This window comes from Rhinopithecus roxellana, chromosome 8 (assembly GCF_007565055.1).
Source record: "Rhinopithecus roxellana isolate Shanxi Qingling chromosome 8, ASM756505v1, whole genome shotgun sequence".
Lineage (NCBI taxonomy): Eukaryota > Metazoa > Chordata > Mammalia > Primates > Cercopithecidae > Rhinopithecus > Rhinopithecus roxellana.
Window position 1 is genome coordinate 49,198,699 of NC_044556.1, and position 19,472 is coordinate 49,218,170.

The 19,472-nt window shown below is 39.7% G+C and overlaps 1 protein-coding gene across 4 annotated transcripts in view; it reads right to left on the reverse strand.

Annotated features, from left to right (window-relative positions):
* Positions 1 to 19,472, reverse strand: part of CHD1L (chromodomain helicase DNA binding protein 1 like) — a 59,535-nt gene that overhangs the window by 39,651 nt on the left and 412 nt on the right. For all 4 annotated transcript variants that reach the window (XR_004058944.1, XR_004058943.1, XM_030936781.1 and 1 more), the window contains exons 2-6: positions 8,266 to 8,378; positions 6,033 to 6,139; positions 5,079 to 5,193; positions 4,434 to 4,465; positions 695 to 776 (exon numbers count right to left, since the gene is read on the reverse strand). Coding sequence is in view for 2 of the 4 variants with exons in the window: in XM_030936781.1 (XP_030792641.1) it covers positions 695 to 776; positions 4,434 to 4,465; positions 5,079 to 5,193; positions 6,033 to 6,139; positions 8,266 to 8,378 (449 nt within the window). In the remaining 2 variants the exon portion in view is untranslated. The remainder of the gene's footprint in view (positions 1 to 694; positions 777 to 4,433; positions 4,466 to 5,078; positions 5,194 to 6,032; positions 6,140 to 8,265; positions 8,379 to 19,472) is intronic.

The window sequence follows — 19,472 nt, forward strand, 5'->3', positions numbered from 1 at the left end:
CAGAGAAGAATCATAAGATTTTTTAAAAGAAATTGTCCCTTTGAAGATGATCAAAAGAGAGTTGAAACATTTCTGAAATAAAATGCATTTTATTGGGGTAGGGTTCTTATTCACCAGATATTAGTAAACCTATCTCCTATATAAAAGAAAGAAGAAGTTAGGCCACATTCAGTACTACTTCTGTCTTCCATAAAATGTTTAGCCCTGCGGAAATCGAACTCGAAAAAAGGTTTCAATTTAATTGACTCTATATAGGCCTAAACTAGTATTTTTTTAAGAGAGTTATGAAGAAAAGATGAATATGTGGAGCACAGAGAATTTTTAGGGCAGTTCAAACTACCCTGTATGATACTATAACAGTAGATATCATGGTATTGTACATTTGTCCAAACCTACAGAATGCACACCACCAAGAGTGAACCCGAATGTAAACTATGGACTTTGGGTGATAGTGATGTATCAATGTAGGTTCATCAGCTGCAACAACTGTGCCACTCTGGTGGGGTATGTTGATAACGGGGGAAGCAGTACATGTGTGGGGACAGGGGAGAGCTGTACATGTGTGGGGACATATGCATGGGAAACATCTGTAGTTTCTGTTCAATTTTGTTGTGAATCTAAAATTACTCTAAAATATCATGTCTATTTTACAAGAAGAGGTTATATAAAAACTAAGGCTACACTGTAAGTTTACCTCTGACAAGGTCTTATGCAGCAGGGAGCTTTGGTTTTTCAACCTGTGAGCTTCATCCACAACAAGAACACTCCAAGGGAATCTGTGAGAGAAAACCCAAGCTTTCAGTTTTGTGTAATTTAAACACATATTTCACAATCAAAAGTCTTACTACAAAACTGTGCCTGTTATTAAAAAGACTAACAGTAAGCCCCTTCTATTACAAATGCTACCAAATTACCTTCCTATCTGAGAGGCTACCATGTGCATAATACAATATCTGGATAAGGCAGTAAAACTAAGGGATTTTTTTTTAACAAAATGGGAAAGACCTATGAAGAAAGGAAGAAGCCAGAGACAGAAAGGAAAAGGAAACATTTATGATCTATTACTTTGTACCAGACACTGACCTCAGGGCTTTATGTGTTATTTAGTCCAAAAGAATATAGCAGGCAGACGATTGTGCTCATTTTACTAACAAAGACACTAAAGTTCAGAAAGGTTAGGTGACTTGGTGGAGGTCATAAAGACAGAGCTGACGTTCAAACACAGAAGAAAAAAATCAAGAGAAGTGGTGTTGCAGGAACTTAAGAAATGTGACTTTAAAATGGGGAAGTGGTGAACAGAGTCAAATCTCACAGAGATGTCCAGGAAGACACATCCACTGAATTTGTTGACATGGAAGTCATTAGTGGCTGCTGCCAGAGCACGTCTTATAGCATAGTGGGTCACATCAGCAATTTCTCAAGAAGTTTCAGTCATAAAAGCAAATACTTTGACAAACACTACTGGGAAGCTATTTTTAAAAAATTCAAAATACAGAAGAAGATTTATGTGGAAATTTTTCAAGTTGTATTATTTAAAACAGCAAAAATGGAAAAATAACCTAAATGTTCAATAATAGATGGTAAAATATCACATGGCATTTTAAATAATAAATATGATTATGTTGCAATTTAAAAGGCCTATAGAATAATAAAAAGATACAAATATCATATATCCTCTTTTACAAATGTAAAAGTCATGCAAAAGATAATAAAGTGGAGGCCGGGCGCGGTGGCTCAAGCCTGTAATCCCAGCACTTTGGGAGGCCGAGACGGGCGGATCACGAGGTCAGGAGATCGAGACCATCCTGGCTAACACAGTGAAACCCCGTCTCTACTAAAAAATACAAAAATCTAGCCAGGCGAGCTGGCAGGCGCCTGTAGTCCCAGCTACTCCGGAGGCTGAGGCAGGAGAATGGCGGGAACCCGGGAGGCGGAGCTTGCAGTGAGCTGAGATCCGGCCACTGCACTCCATCCTGGGCGACAGAGCGAGACTCCGTCTCAAAAAAAAAAAAAAAAAAAAAAAAAAAAAGATAATAAAGTGGAAATTATAGGATGTTTACTTTTTATTTTGATTATAAACATTCTGGAATCCCATTACTTTATTTTCATATTTAAAAAGCTAAATGTATATGCCGGTAAAACAGAGTATTAGAAAAACAGTAGGTATGGAAAGGAAAATTCCCCCCAAATTAGAGAAAGATCTTGAGCAGAGGTTCACCTTACAAGGAGGAGGCCCTCTTCCTGAGGCTACAGAGAAACTCCAGAGGACAGGCGGGGAGGAACAGAGGTGCCTACTACACTACCATTCACCTACTGAGAGGAGTGAGTAGAGGGAGGACTGAAGGTCCAAAGAGAGTGCAGGAAGTCAGAGAAGGCTGGGTGGCATGAGCAGAGGATGCATTTAAGGATGGTAAGAAACAAGGGCCCAGATGAAGTTGCACAGTGGTCATGAGATAAGGTATGGAAGTTTCTCTAGGATGGTGCCTGGCTCTGTTTGAATTAGCTTTCAAAACAGATTAGGTTCTATTCCCTTGTGAAGAACTAGACATTTAGGTCTAGTTTAGACATTAGGTCCAAAAAATGCTTGTTCAGTGGGAACAGGCTATAGAGAGGTGGATTTTGGCTCGTGAAAGGAAGTGGGTCAAATCCCTCATCAAAGGATACTCTAAAGGATGTTCCCTGAAGAGGAAAAGATGGGTGGAATTCCAGCACTGAATGGAAAGTCTGATGAGGTAAATTCTGATCCTCTTGATCCAAAGATTTTCACAAGTCTATTGTCCAAAACATTTCAAATTTTTCATATTTGTAACATGCACAGCCTTAACTCTTCATAATAAATCTTTTTAGGGCAGAGATGATATTACACTTCCTTGCTATTCTCAGAATGTACAATATGGTAATAAGCAATATAACCTTCCAAATATATTGAAAGAATATATCTATGTTGTTGGGATTCATACTACAAGACAGCATTATAAATATCCCTCTGTTACTTAGGTTCTTCAATCTACCTGAAAATGCATTGAAAACAACAAATGATCTGAAATAGAAAGATTCTATTTCTGCTGAATAAAGTAGAACTCCAGTACAACTAGCTATTTTGAGAAGTTCTCTTAAAAAGAGGCTCCACAGCATCATATGCTGGGTTTAAATGTCTGCTTTGCTATTTATCATCAGCAACGTAACCTTGGATGGGTTACCAAATCTCTTACTTTCCTCGCCCATAAAATGGATGATAATAGCTGCCTTGTAGGGTTTTCATGAAGATTAAATGGGATAATTTATGTAAAGTACCCAACAACATTTATGTCCCAATTTTACTGTCTTTTGAGACTTCCCATATATTGCTATGTATTATGGATATCTGTACACTTCTTATCCCTCCACTGGAGTTTATGTCTTCTTAGGGTAGCTCTATGATTTACTTTCCTGATAGTGCCAATAACTTTCAGAACAATGTCCTTCCAGTGAGTGACTTTCAACAAAAATAATAACAAAAAATTGTTATTAAGTTGAATATTAATAACAAAAAGAGAGGGAACGTGTATCTTCTTAAGAAAAGTAAGATAATATGCTCACTTATATGAAATACCGGATCGAAGTCATGAAATCTATGACCTGGCCCCTAGTATTTCAAAATAACACGAAAATAGAAATCCAACTCACAGGAACCTGGATGAGAAATAACATTTAAAATATTGATAAAATACTTTTAAAACAAAAATTTTTGAATATTAAAATACAGAATATCCACCTAACCATGTCATAACCACAGAGGTTATACAGAATGACACCCTGCCAACATATCTTTCTTACCTAAACTCTAGCCCTTGTTTAATTTGCATTTTAACTGTTATCTTGACATGATTCTACCATTCCCATTATCAGGTGGTATTGAGAGTTAAATCTGAGTTTCCAATTTCATGGGCCAACATGAGGTCTAAAAGTTAACTAATTAGACGTACACTTTAAACTCACTTTCTAAAATGTTAATTCCATAGCACTGATTGCTACTTTAGGTTACTTCCAGCAAACAGCTCAAATGAGTCTCCTTCTATATTGCAGTAAAATCTCCCAATGGTAGTACTGAAAGGGGTCTATGCAAGTTTCATGTAAAGAGCCTAATATCTATTAACCATACAAAGTATGTTTGATCTCATTTAATTTTCATAACAGCTATTTGAGTTAAGAAACAATTATCCCCATTTTACAGATGAAGAAGCTGAAGTTCATGGAGATTAAATAACTAACCCAGGACACACAGCTATTAAGTAGAGGACTGTAACATGGGGACTCCTGCCATGCCGCCTACCCATAAAGAGAACTAAGACGTACCAGACATGCCAGGAGAGGCAAAGTACTAAAACGTGAAGGAAAGACATGACATTCACGATCCATTCAACGCAAGTTCTTAAATAGTATAACCTACTCACGATTTTAGAAATGATGCATCTTTCAAGCAAATCTGAAAAATTAGGAAGACATTATAAAGGCTGGCATTGATAAACTCTGATATTGATAAGCTAGTTTTCTGTGAACTCTCTTAAACTACAGGATTTATCTAAGTCTCATTTGTTCATTAAGCAAAAAACATTCTGAAAATAAGTTCTAAGTAGCGTCATCTTAAAAACAAAGAGAAGAAAAGCCTGATTAAGTGGAAGGTCAGCGGCACACACTGTCTTAGACTGAAGAACGAGGATTTAAAATAAGGTGGCCCAAGCTGTCTTCCATTCCTATCCTCCAGTAACAGACATGATTCCTCAGTCCACAAAACCCTTTCCCCTGCCTGCCTGCCTGCCTGCCTGACTTCTGTTCATCAACCAAGAGGCAGCTCAATTGCCACCTCCTTGAGAAGCCTTCCCCCTTGATCCACCAAGAAAGGAAAAGATTGAACTAATTTGAAGCACAATGCTCCTTCACTTCTTTTGGTCACAGCCCTCTTTTGAGACTCTGATGAAGGTAGACTCCCTGCCAGAAAAGTGTGTGCTCTCAACAAAACTTAAATATAATTTCAGCAGACTCTACAAATTCTAAGGTCATAGGTTAGGAGTTCTTGCTATAGAGAAACGAATGAATACCTCGTAGGTAGTCAGTAGCACATGAAAATGTGACTCCTGTTTCAGGTCTTGCTGAAGGCAGGCTCTTTCCTCCTTGCTGCCTGCGTATGTTACACAGGAAAGACCTGGAGCAAATCTGAATCCAAGAAAAGAAGTAGACGAACGTAAACACTAGATCCATGTGACAGCATGTACATATCTGGAAAATTACATTTCATGGGAGGACTGCAATGTGCCGACCTCATGAGGTCCTACAACCAGAGTCTTAGGGCTCTGAATCTTATCTAAAGTAATGGTTGAACCTCAGAGCAAGTTCCTATGTGAACAGGTAGAGGGATCAGATCTAAAAAGGTCTTGTGCTGACTCTAAAAATAAAACGATCTCTTCCACATTAGTTACTTGCTACGTCACTGTGAAAAATAGGCCGGGCACAGTGGCTCACACCTGTCATCCCAACACTTTGGGAAGCTGAGGCGGGCAGATCACATGAGGTCGGGAGTTCGAGACCAGCCTGACCAACATGGAGAAACCCCGTCTCTACTAAATATACAAAATTAGCTGGGTTTGGTGGTGCATGCCTGTAATCTCAGCTACTTGGGAGGCTGAGGCAGGAGAATCATGTGAACGCCGAAGGTGGAGGTGGCGGTAAGCCAAGATCGTGCCGTTGCACGCCAGCCTGGGCAACAAGAGTGAAACTCCATCTCAAAAGAAAAAAACAAACAAAAAACAAAAACAAAACAAAAAAATGGCTTCTAAGTTCAATACTTACTATAAACGATTACTGACCTTTAAATTGCCAATTACTCTTCCCCTATTATATCCTCAGTGTCTACCTACACTGCATAAGTTCAAAGTTTTCTGGAATAAACTTACTAATTACAACAATAGGTTGTTTTATCATATTTTATAAATCATCCAGAAAAAAAAATCTTAATCAAGATAAACAATAAAATTTCAGCTACATCTACCGTGTACCTCTGCATTTCTTCTTTCCAATTGCTCAAAACAGACAAGGGACAAAGAATCAGAAATGGTCCTTCATCATTTAATCTTCCTGTCAAATAAATGAAGAGAGCAATAGTCTGGAACACAGAAAAAGAAGGCAGTTTTGATCACATTTCTCCATGAGAAACAACCATGAAGTTCCCACAACCCTGTAGGGAACACACACTCTTGTGTAAGACTTGTTTTACAAAGAAATATTGTACAATCTTCTGCACATTAGGAGAGTAATCCATTCGTAGAGCATAATCATGTAAGCCTCAATATACTTGCCACGGAAATTTATGGAACTCAATTACTTCAGTAGTTAACAAGCAATGAGGCTCAATGTTTAGGTAATTGAACCTCTACTGTAAAGAAAAAGTCAGGAAAGACAATAAAAATCAATGAAAATCCAACTGATGACCAAGATCTGCAATACTCTGAAAATATTAAGCAAGAAGTGCCAAGATATGACTGTAAAAACCACCAATCTCATGGTGGCCCTCTGCTGCCTGCCAGGCTTTCCCGAGGGAGGATGCTTTCCTTCCTCTCTCACTTCCTCCCACCTTCCCCTACTGTTTTCCTTTCTTCCATATGTATTTACAGGGTGTCGTCTATTTGTTAGGCACTGTTCTATACACCAGTGATACAACAGTGAACAAAACAGACAAAACGCCCAGCCCTCCTGGAGGACACACTCTAATGGGGAAAACAGACAATACATGATCCTCCTAAGCTTAAGGAAGGGTATAAAATGGAAATACTGGTAAAGGCAAATGAGCATACTTCAGAAGATTCTAGTACACACTTATGACTTGAATGTTGCTGTAATATACAGAGAAAATGACCCATTTTAAAACAAAAATGTGTCAACAGACTCCATCTTCAAAGGCTGAGCTATTTCGGAGAAAAATCTGTCCTAAGGATATAATTCAAAATCCTGAGAAAGCTACAAGCACAAGAATGTTCCATCAAGATTAAACAGCACAAAAAGAGGAGGAATCATCATTTCTCATCTATAGAACATTTAAGTAAATTATAAATTCTCTTGATGGAATATTATGCAATGTTGATAATGATTGTGAAGAATATAACAAAGTAAAACATTATAGTGACACTGTTAGATTAACAAAATACAAACTATATACGCACTATAATTTCAACGACGGGCTGGGTGCAGTGGCTCACACCTGTAATCCCAGCACTTTGGGAGGCTGAGGCAGGAGGATCACTTGAGCCCATAAGTTCAAGGCCAGCCTGGGCAACATAGTAAGACCTCATCTCTACAAAAAAAGTTAAAAATAAGCTGTGCGTGGTGGCACGCGCCTGTAGTCCCAGCTACTCAGGAGACTGAGGATTCCTTGAGCCTGGGAGGCAGAGGTTGCAGTAAGCCAAGATCATGCCACTGAATTCCAGCCTGGGTGACAGAGCAAGACCCTGTCTCAAAAACAAAAGTTCAATCATGCAAAACATTCATTGCAACTCATGGTTATGGTTAGAGTGCTTACATTACAGGGTGGTAGTTAGTTTTTATAACAGAAATAATTTTCTTTTTAAATTATCTGTTTTCTCAGCCCAAACTGTGCCTGGAACCATTCTTTACTAAGTGACTTAACGAATTAAAACCATTCAGTCTAGCTTTCCCTGAGGATGCAATTTCGAGAAAGTTTATCTTTTATTCTATAATCCAGGTATGTCTACAAAACAAGTGTGGAGTCACTAGTGAATTCTAGCAAGAATTTAAGGAAGAAATTACAGCAATTCTACATAAACTCTTCCAGAAAATGGAAGAGAAGGGCATACTTCTCAACTCATTCTACAAGGCCAGTTTTACCCCAATACTAAAATTAGATAATGACACTACAAGAAAATTACAGACCAATGTCTTTCATGAACATAGATGCAAAAAGTCTAAACAAAATTCGAGCAAAACAAATTTGAGGTGGTATCTTTTTAGAGAGCTTAAAGCAGAGCTATGTGAACATCTGAGGAAAGGACAAGTAGCATTTGCTGGCCCTGAATAAAGTCAACAGGACAACTGCAATGACTGAGGCAGAGAAGACTACAGGAAAGGCCCTTTCCCGGTACAAAAGCCAGTTAGCCTGGATCGCAGGGACATCTGTGAAACTAAGCTTTGTTTTAGCTCCAGAGCTCTCAACTCCAGAATGAGTTATAAGGAGGTACCGCAGTGGCGGTGAGCAGTACTCGTCGCATAGTAACACACCTGGCATGTCTTCCCCAGGCCCATCTCATCTCCCAGGATACAGCCATTCTGACAGTGGAAGCGCTGGGCAAGCCAGTTTACTCCTTCCAGTTGATAAGAGCGTAGGTGAATCCCTAGAAACAAAAAATAAAGCAAATCCGAAGAGCAGACATTTCAGCACATGCACAGGCAATGTTCTAAGAGTTTGAATGAGGAACACAGCCTAAATTCACATAACTCTAAACCTCACTGGCCATATCTTTTGCTGAGGAGTTATGGATATCTAAACATCTGCTGACTTCCAAACTACTTTTTGAGCAGACTTATTCACCTTTATATTCAAAGCCCCAAAGTAGCCCATCATTGTTACCTGATTCACTTGATAGATGAGAAAGTCAACTTGGGATCTGGCCTCTATACTGCCTGAGACTCACACCAGTGTCCATTCTGGGAAACGAGGCATTACTGATACAACTGAACAAAGAGCAACAACACATGGATTGTACATGTGTCTGCTTGCTTAACTGCACCCATTTAAATATGTCATCAATGCTAAAGGAAAAAATTTAGGACTACATTGAATAATGCTTCAACACAGAAGCGCTGTTTTTAAAAATGGAAATGATGTTTCACAAAGGGTGCTTAACTGTGTACAGGGATGGCAGAAAACATGTGAAATTAATATGGAGCTTACTGACTCTTTTTTCTCTTTCCCTTGGTGAAAAAAATCCAATTTCAAAGAATAGCCATATCTTGGGAAGGTGAAAAACCCTAAACATACTTTATATAAGAACTATTAGCAAAAACATAACTTTCTGGTTGAATTTATACCTTTAAAAAATCTTCAAAATATATATTAATTGTACAAAATTTTAAAAATAAGTTATTTTTCTTAGGCACTTACAAATACCAGAGGAGCAGTAAACACTTTACATAAATTACAGTATCTCAGGCCAGGTGCGGAGACTCATGCCTGTGATCCCAGCATTTTAGGAGGCTGAGGCGGGCAGATCACCTGAGGTCAGGAGATTAAGACCAGCCTAGCCAACATGATGAAATCCTGTCTCTACTAAATAATACAAAAATCAGCTGGGCGTGGTGGTGCACGCCTGTAATCCTAGCTACTTGGGAGGCTGGGGCAGGGGGAATTGCTTGAATCTGGGAGGCAGAGGTTGTAGTGAGCTGAGATCGCGCCACTGCACTACAGCCTGGGCAACACAGTGAGACTCTGTCTCAAAAAATAATAATAATAAATTACGGTATCTCATTTAATGCTTATAATGATCTATGGAGTAGGTATTATCCCCATTTTATAAATTAGAAAATTCAGAGATTTCTACTTCTGATGGGAGTATACTTGTTTTCCCTTATTCCTCTTGCTAACTACAAATAAAAACCCTAGACATGCTACAGAAAGCAAGCATAAAACTCTGAAAGCTGCCGGGCACGGTGGCTCACGCCTGTAATCCCAGCACTTTGGGAGGCTGAGGCGGGCGGATCACGAGGTCAGGAGATTGAGACCATCCTGGCTAACACGGTGAAACCCTGTCTCTACTAAAAATACAAAAAAATTAGCCGGGGTGGTGGCAGGCACCTGTAGTCCCAGCTACTCGGGAGGCTGAGGCAGGAGAATGCCGTGAACCCAGGAGGCGGAGCTTGCAGTGAGCCGAGATTGCGCCACTGCACTCCAGCCTGGGCTACAGAGCGAGACTCCGTCTCAAAAAAAAAAAACTCTGAAAGCTGCAGTGAAGAAGCAGATTGGCTAGGGACCTTGGGACCTGAGGAAGAACAGGGTAGTAAGTTCCCTGGAATTTGTTTTTGCTTTATATATCCCAGTCTGACAGGTCAAGAAATCAGCAAACCGGAAACACCAACTGATGTAGACCAAAACCAAAATCAGAACAACCCCCCTAAATTAATCTCTTCTCATGCTGCTAATAATACCTGAGATTGGGTAATTTATAAAGAAAAGAGGTTTAACTGACTCACAGTTCCACATGAATGGAGAGGCCTCACAATCATGGTGGAAGGCAAATGAGGGGCAAAGCCACATCTTACATGGCAGCAGACAAGAGAGCTTGTGCAGGGAACTCCCATTTATAAAACCATCAGATCTTGTGAGATTTCTTCACTACCACGAGAATAATATGGGGGAACTGACCCTATGATTCAAATATCTCCACCTGGCACCACCTCTGACACGTGGAGATTATTACAATTCAAGGTGAGATTTGGTTGGGGACACAGCCAAACAATCCCACCCCCACCCCTCACAAGCCTGCTCCTGCTAGAAAATGGCAGCCTAGCAAGACAGGAAACTTTTAGATAATAACTGCTCTATTCTAGTAAACAGCACAGGAATAAACCTGTGGTCCCCACCAGCAAAGGCCAAGTGGAAAGCACAGACTTCTCACCTATAGCTATAACGAGTGCCCCAGCACCCCAGCCAGGATGGTATAAGAGAAGGCCAAGTAGGGAGCTAGGATTTTTATCCCCACCAACCAGTAACAAGGCCCTACCCCTTGGTCTTCACCTGCAGGATCAGTAGAGACTTGGGAGGGAGCCACAGTTCCCACCCTCACCCAGCAGGAAGGAGGAGCCCCTTCCCAGTCCCCAGATGTGAGCAGAGGCTGAAGGGGGAGCCTGGACTTCTATCCCTACCTGGCAATAACAAGGCAGCAGACCCTCTTCCCCTGCCAGAGCAGCATCAGACAAAGACAGTCAAACAGGAGGTTTAAATATGATTTAAAAACACACACACACACACACACACACACGCCTGGCTCTAATTATTACAAAAGTCATTCATTATATCAAGAACTGGGAAGATTTTAAACTGAATGAAAAAAGATAATCAATAGGTGCCAACACCCAGATGACACAGACGGTAGAATTATGTGACAAAGACCTTAAAGCAGTAATGTTAAAATGCTTCAACAAGTAGTTATGGATGCACTTGAGCAACTGATAAAACAGAAAACCCCAGGTAAGAAACAGAAATCTCAGCAAAGAAATAAAAGATATAAAGAAAGACCAAGTGGAAGTTTTAAAACTGAAAAATACACTAACCAAAATAAAAGGCTACTGATGCTGTTGATGGCATCAACAGCAGAATGGAAGGAAGTGAGGAAAGAATCAGTGAACTCTACAGAACAGAAGTTAGAGAGAGATTACAATCAGAAGACAGAGAAAGCAGACTGAAAACAAATGAACCTCAGGGACCTTCAGGACTACCACAAAAGATCTTACATTTGTTCAATGGTGTCCAATAAAAAAAGGTGAAGGAGGATAGGGCTGAAAAAGTACTTAAATAAATAATAGCTGAAAACTTCCCGAATCTGGCTAAAGAGTTACAGTTTCAAGAAACTGAGTAAACTGCAAACATAACAAAATCCTGCCAGGCATGGTGACTCACCCCTGTAATGCCAGCACTTTGGGAGGCCAAGGCAGGCAGATCACGAGGTCAAGAGATTGAGACCATCCTGGCCAACATGGTGAAACCCCGTCTCTACTAAAAATAAATTAGCTGGGTGTGGTGGTGGGTGCCTGTAATCCCAGCTACTCAGGAGGCTGAGGCAGGAAAATCGCTTGAACCCAGGAGGCAGAGGTTGCAGTGAGCCAAGACAGCACCACTGCACTCCAGCATGGTGACAAGAAGAGTCTCTGTCTCAAAAAAAAAAAAAAAAAAAAAAAAAAATTCCAAAGAAATACACACCAAGGTATGTAATTATTAAAATGCTGAAAACAAAAGACAAAGAAAACATCTTAGATGCAGCCAAAAAAAAAAACCAAACACCACCTTACTTAAAGAGGAAAAACTATTCAAATGCAAGCAGATTTCTTGTCAGAAATCTTAAAGGCCAGAAAGAAATGGCACAACATGTTTCAAATATTGAAAGAAAAGAACTGCCAATCCAGACTCCTGTAATCAAGAAAAATAGTATTCAGGAATGAAGAGGAAATTCTCAGATGAAGGAAAACAAAGAGAATTTATCATCAAGAAACCTACCCTCAAAGAATGGCTAAAGGAAGCCCTTGGACAAAAAAGGAAATGATAAAAGATGGAACTTTGGAACATCAGGAAGAATGTGAGAATGCAGCATTCAAAAATATGTGTAAATACAATAGGTTTTCCTTTTCTTGAGTTTTTAAAATTACGTTTGACAGCTGAAGCAAAGATTATAACAGTGTGTGACGTGGTTCTAAAGGTATATAAAGGAAATATTTAAGACAATTATAAACAGAAGGTAAAGCTATAAATATAAAGGGAAGATAAATATTTAGGGAAGTAATGTTTATATAAAGGGAAGTAATGTTTCCGTACTTTACTCAAAGAGGTAAAATGACAGTATCAGTAGTCTGTGATTTTACACACACACACATACATTTATATACAATACCTGTAACAACCACTAAAAAGCTATACAACGAGATAAACTAAAAAACACTGTAAATAAACAAAACTAAAATTCTAAAAAATGTTCAAATAATTCACAAGAAGGCAAGAAAAAGAAAACAAAAACAGATAAATTAAAAACAATAAAAGTAAGATGGCAGAGTTAAGCTCAAACACAGTAATAATTACATGAAACATAAATGGTATAAGTATACCAATTAAAAGACAAAGACTTGGCTGGGCACAGTGGCTCAAACCTGTCATCCCAGCACTTTGGGAGGCTGACGCGAGAGGATCACCTGAGGTAGGGAGTTCAAGACCAACCTGGCCAACATGGAGAAACCCTGTCTCTACTAAAAATACAAAATTAGCCAGGTGTGGTGGCGCATGCCTGTAATCCCAACTACTTGGGAAGCTTAGGCAGGAGAATCACGTGAACCTGGGAGGCAGGAGGTTACAGTGAGCCGAGATCGTGCCATTGCACTACAGCCTGGGCAACAAGAGCGAAACTCCATCTCAAAAAAAAAAAAAAAAAAAAAAGACAAAGACTTCCAGAGTAGATTTTAAACATAACCTAATTATAAATTGTCTACAAGAAATTCAACCCAAAAATAATTAGATAAATAAGTGAAAAGTAAAAGGATGAAGTGGTAGACATAATAGTGGCCCTCACAAAGATGTCCAAGCCCTGACCCTGGCATCAGTGAGTATGTTACCTTACATGGCAAAAGGCACTCTAAACATATAATTAAGGCTAAGGGTTCTGAGATGGGAAGAGTATTCTGAATTATCCAGGTGGGCCTGGATAATGCAATGGACATACAATCTAATCACATGCATCATTTGGAGAATCTTTAACAGCTGTGGTTAGAGAGGAAGCTGGCTAGAGAAGGATCAAAGAGATGAAATGTTGCTGGCTTTGAAGTTGGAGGAAAGGGGCCAGGAGTCAAGTAATGTGGGCAGCCTCTGGATACTGGGAAATATATTCTCCCCTAGAGCCTCCAGAAAGGAATGAAGCTCTGCTGATACCCAAACACAGGAGAATACACATGTTTTTCAAGTGCCATGGACCGTACAACATATTCAGGGCCTGTCTTAGTTCATTTAGTGTTGCTATGGAATACTCGAGGTTGGATAATTTACAAATAAAAGAGGTTTATTTGGCTCATGTCTCTACAGACTGTACAAGAAGCCTGGCACCAACATCTGCTTCAGGTGAGGGCTTCAGACTGTTTCCACTAATGGCGGAAGGGGAAGTGGGGCTGGCATGTACAGAGATCACATGGTGAGAGAGGAAGAAAGGGGTGGGGGATGCCAGGCTCTTTTTAACAACCAGTTTTCTGGAAGCTAAAAAGTAAGAAGTTGCTCACTCTCTCTGCTCCCCGCTCAGGGACGCATTAATCTATTCAGGGAGGATTTGCCCCCATGACTTAAAACACCTTTCACTAGGCCCCACCTCCAACACTAGAGATCAAATTTCAACATGATATTTTGTGGGAACAAATAATCCATATCCAAACTAAAGGAGGGCCAGAAAACCTTAACACATTTAAAAGAACTGAAATTGTACAGAGTATGTTCTCTGACCACAATGTAATAAAATTAGAATTCATGGACAGAAACATTAGAGGCTAATCTCTCAATACTTGGAACCTAGACAACACACTTCTTTCTAAACAGTCCATCAAAAGAGGAAGTCTCCAGGGAAATAAATACACTGAACTAAATAAAAATGGAAATACAACATATCAAAATTTATGCAACAAAAATTAACTCAAAGTAGATCATGGACTTAAATAAGGAACTGTAAAGCTTTTAGGGAAAAACTCTTTAGGATCTGGGAGTAGGCAATGAGTTCTTATATTTGACACCAAACCACAAGAAAACTATCCATAAGAGAAAAAAATTGATAAATTGATAAATTTTAGCCAAAATTTAAAACTTTTGTTGTTGCAGGAACTCAGGGACCCCGAACAGAGGGACTGGCTGAAGCTGCGGCAGAAGAACATAAATTGTGAAGATTTCATGGACATTTATTAGTTCCCCAAATTAATACTTTTATAATTTCTTACACCTGTGTTTACTACAATCTCTGAACATAAATTGTGAAGATTTCATGGACACTTATCACTTCCCCAATCAATACTCTTGTGATTTCCTATGCCTGTCTTTAATCTCTTAATCCCATCATCTTCATAAGCTGAGGAGGATGTATGTTGCCTCAGGATCCTGTGATGATTGCGTTAACAGCACAAATTGTAGAGCATGTGTGTTTGAACAATATGAAATCTGGGCACCTTGAAAAAAGAACAGCATAACAGCAATGTTCAGGGAACAAGAGAGATAACCTTAAACTCTGACTGCCGGTGAGCTGGGCGAAACAGAGTCATATTTCTCTTCCTTCAAAAGCAAATAGGAGAAATATCGCTGAATTCTTTTTCTCAGCAAGGAACATCCCTGAGAAAGAGAATGGCCCCTGAGGGTAGGCCTCTGAAATGGCTGCTTTAGGGGTGGCTGCCTTTTAAAGTCGAAGCCGAAGCGATGAAATAAGCCCCAGTCTCCTGTAGTACTCCCAGGCTTATTAGGACAAGCAAATTCCCACCTAATAAATTTTGGTCAGACAGGTTGTCTGCTGTCAAACCCTGTCTCCTGCTAAGATGTTATCAATGGCAATGCATGCCCAAAACTTCATTAGCAATTTTAATTTCACCCCGTCCTGTGGTCCTATGATCTCACCCTGCCTCCATTTGCTTTATGATATTACCTTGTGAAGCATGTGATCTCTGTGACCCACACGCTATTCGTACACTCCCTCCCCTTTTGAAAATCGCTAATAAAAACTTGCTGGTTTTACGGCTCAGGGAGCATCACACAACCTGCCGACATGTGATGTCTCCCCCAGTCACCCAGCTTAAAATTTTCTCTCTTTTGTACTCTTTCCCTTTATTCTCAGACCAGACAATGCTTAGGGAAATAGAAAAGAACCCACGTTGAATATCGGGGGCGGGGTTCCCCCGATATTTTGTAAGACATATATCTGAGAAAATACCAGTATCTAGAGTATATAAAGACTAGAGTATGTCAAAATTCAACAGTGGAAAAAAACAACAAAGGATCCTATTTTAAAATGGGCAAAAGAAAGAAAAAGACATTTTATCAAGGAGGTTACATATTTCATTAGCCAATAGGGAAATTCATATCTAAGCCACAATGAGATACCATTACACATACATTAGAATAATCAATATAAAAAAGTGGCAATATCAAATGCTGGCAAGGATGCAGAGAATCCAAACTCAATCACTCATACATTGCTGGTGGGAATGTAAAATAGTACAGGTACTCTGGAAAAAGTCTGGCAATTTCTTTAAAACCTAAACATGCAACTACCATATGACCCACTCTCAGAACTCCTAGGCGTTTATTACAGAGAAATGAAGATTTATTTTCATACAAAATCTATACACAAATGTTTACAGTATCTTTCTTTTCTTTTTTGGCAATAGTCACAAACTATAAACAACTCAGATATCCTTCAGTGGGTGAGTGGGAAAACAAACTATGGTATACTGTGCTGTGGAGTACTACTCAGCAATAAAAAGAAACTATTGATAGACGCAACGACCTGGATGAATCTCCAGAGAATTATGCTGAGTGAAAAAAGCCAGTCCCCAAAGGCTACATGTTGTATGATTTTACTCACATATCATTTTCAAAATGACAAAATTATAGAAATGGAGAACAGATTAGTGGCTGCCAGGGGTTAAGAAAGTGGTGAGGTAGAAGGGAGGTGAGTATAGCTATTAAAGTGCAAGTTGAGGGATCCTTGTGGAGATGGAAAATGTTCTGGATTTGACTGTCCCAATGTCAATATCCTGTTGTGATAGCATACCATCGGTGCAAGCATACACAATGTGATAGTGTACCACACTGCAAGATGTGACCATGAGGGGAAACTAGGTAAAGGTTACATGGGATCTTTCTGTATTATTTCTTACAACTGGTGACTCATGCCTGTAGTCCCAGCTACTCAGAAGGCTGAGGTGGGAGGATCACTTAAGCCCAGCAGGTCGAGGCTACAGTGGGCCACGGCACTCCAGCCTGGGCGACAGAATGAGACCCTGTCTCAAAAAAAAAAAAAAAAAAGTTGAATTTTCAAAAATAATATGGAATTACATATTATTTAACAATACTTAACACTTAGGAGTCAACAGCAAAAAACAGAAATTACCCTTGGTAGGTTAGGCAGAAAGGGATGTAATACAGGGAAGTAGATTACCACAAAATTGTCGAAAGGCCTGGAGGAGTAACATCCAGGCTGATCTTCTGGGTGGAACTGCTAAATCAAGCACCTCAGAACAGGCACACCAAGGAATTATCTACCTCCATGACCTGGAAGCCAGGAACCAACCAGGAGGCCACCGTACCGTCAGCTCCAGGAACCTATCAACCATGATAACAAAATGAATGCTCTGTACCCCCCGCAGAGACCCATGAGGTAGTAGCCAAGAGGGAAGCAGAAAACCCAAACCCCTCTGAGTCCTTTCCCTCACTTTCCCCTTCCAAATCTCCCACAGTCATGTGCCTGGCTAAAGCCAAGTCACATTTACAACCAAACTACGGTGGGGTTTGGGAAAGGTAGTCTTTAGTTTTTTAACCTCCAGATGTAGTTTCTTTTGCCCTTCTGTCAGGGAGATGACAAGTAGTGAAACAGTAAGTAAAACAGCAAGAAGTAATAGGTCTGCATATTCCAGAAACGAAAAGGTCCTAAGGTAACTTCATGATCCAAAGATGAATATCCAAATGTCCATCAATATTGGTAACCAAATAAACATTAAATTAAACAATACAATAACATGTTAACTTCTGAAATTAGAAAATACTAGTGTTGCTGAGAGTATGGAGAAATAAGCAAACATTTTGCGTATTCTTTATTCTAGAACTAGTACCTTTCAGGAATTAAACGTCCATAGCTATATTTAGCTTGGTTGCAAGGATATTTATTAGTGTTACTTACAATAGCAAAAAAAAAAAAAAAAAAAAAAACAAGAACCTAAATAAATAAATAAATACCAAGAAGAAGGACTGTCTAAACTATGGTACATATACTCTAAACTATGTCTAAACTATGGTACATATATTCATATACTGAAACACTGTAACCATTAAAAATGATGTTGAAGAAGACTGAATGATAAGGAAAAAAAAGTTATGATTTCCCAAAAGCATGTACATGAAACTCCATTTTTGCACCTTCCCCCTCCACCGGAAAGTAAAGGAAATTATACAGGATAGAGAACATGTTAACAGTAAGGAGATTATGGAGATTAATATTTATTTTCTTTATGCATAGGCTATTTCCCTGAATGTTTTACTGAAAATATGTACTACTTCTGTAACCAAAAGAAAAAAAAAGCAGTAAGAATTTTTTTAACCAACTCATGAAGAATAGTTTCTCATAATACTAGTTTATTCTGGTAAATAGAAATAGAAATTACAAGCTATAATATTCAGTAGCTATTCCTTTGACCCTGCTTTTCTGTTTTCCTTCTCTCCACTACCAATTTATCCAAGCTGCCACATTTGCTTACTTAATTCTGAATTTACTCACTCCATTCCATCCACTCAAACTTGCAGCCTCTTGTCTCCTCATTTTCACTAAAACACCTGCCCATATGTACATTTCTCCCGGCATATTATCCCCGGCTAAGTATCAACTGGCACACTTTTCTGAGCCCTCTCTCACACAAGTTCTTCAAGAACCATTCCCAACACTTGCAAGGAAATAGGCAAACAACACAAACATCAACTTTAGTTAAGATAAAGTCAAACATAAAAAGACCAGTCGACAAGCTCGTACTTAAACTGGATACATACTCCTTACAGCCACAAATTCTTACAGACTCAGGGAATCAAGGGAGAGGTCTCTTTCTCGTCTGCATCCTCTCCATTCAACTTCATCCTTCTCTCTTCTAAGCTGAACACAGAACCGCACCTTTTGTTTCATTCCTAGAATGGCAAACCTCACTCTTTCGTGGTATTGAGCACTTAAATAAGTTATTGTTTATACTTTTAAATGCACTCTCACTAGTCACTCTAGGTAGGAAGGGTCCATATTTGTTTAGCTCATCTCTGTAGCCAATGCCTAAGAATACGCTCCCAGTGGCATTTAATCAGTAATGAAAAAACGACTGTATTATTATTACTGATGCACGATTCTGTTAATATAAAGCACACACTACGTTCCCCACTTGTAAATAAGGAAAACGAGGCTGGGGGGTTCAGCGGCGAGTCAGCACAGACCAGGGAGGAGAGCGGGGTCTGGGGCTGCAGGAAGTACCATCAGCAGTGCAGCTGCAGGGCTGCGGGGCCTGCAATGTTCGCGCTTTGCAGACTCTCCGCAAGGGCTAGTGTCAATAAATCGAGTTACGTGCAGTAGTGAACGGACAAGCTAAGTTGGCATATAGTACGTGGTTCAGTCAGTATTTATGAATGACTCGACACAAAAATAGCTTCATAAAACAGTGCTTTGAGTCTGTCCGCTCACTACCGCACGTAACTCGATTGGGAGAATTAATCAGTGGCGAATTCTCCAATAACTGCGCGCGCACAGTAAACGGAGAAGCTGAAGCTGGGAGATGAGTTGATCGTTTTACAGAAACAACCAATAAACTCCCCAGGCCAGGACCCAAACCCACTGTAATAGCAGCTGGAAGCCTACATCCTTGGTGCACCAGGCCGTCCAACTCGTCATCGGAGGCCTGCAGGTGGCGCTGATCTCACCATGTTTCCCCTCCACAGGCCTGGGGGCCCGGCCCGGCTCCTGGGACTG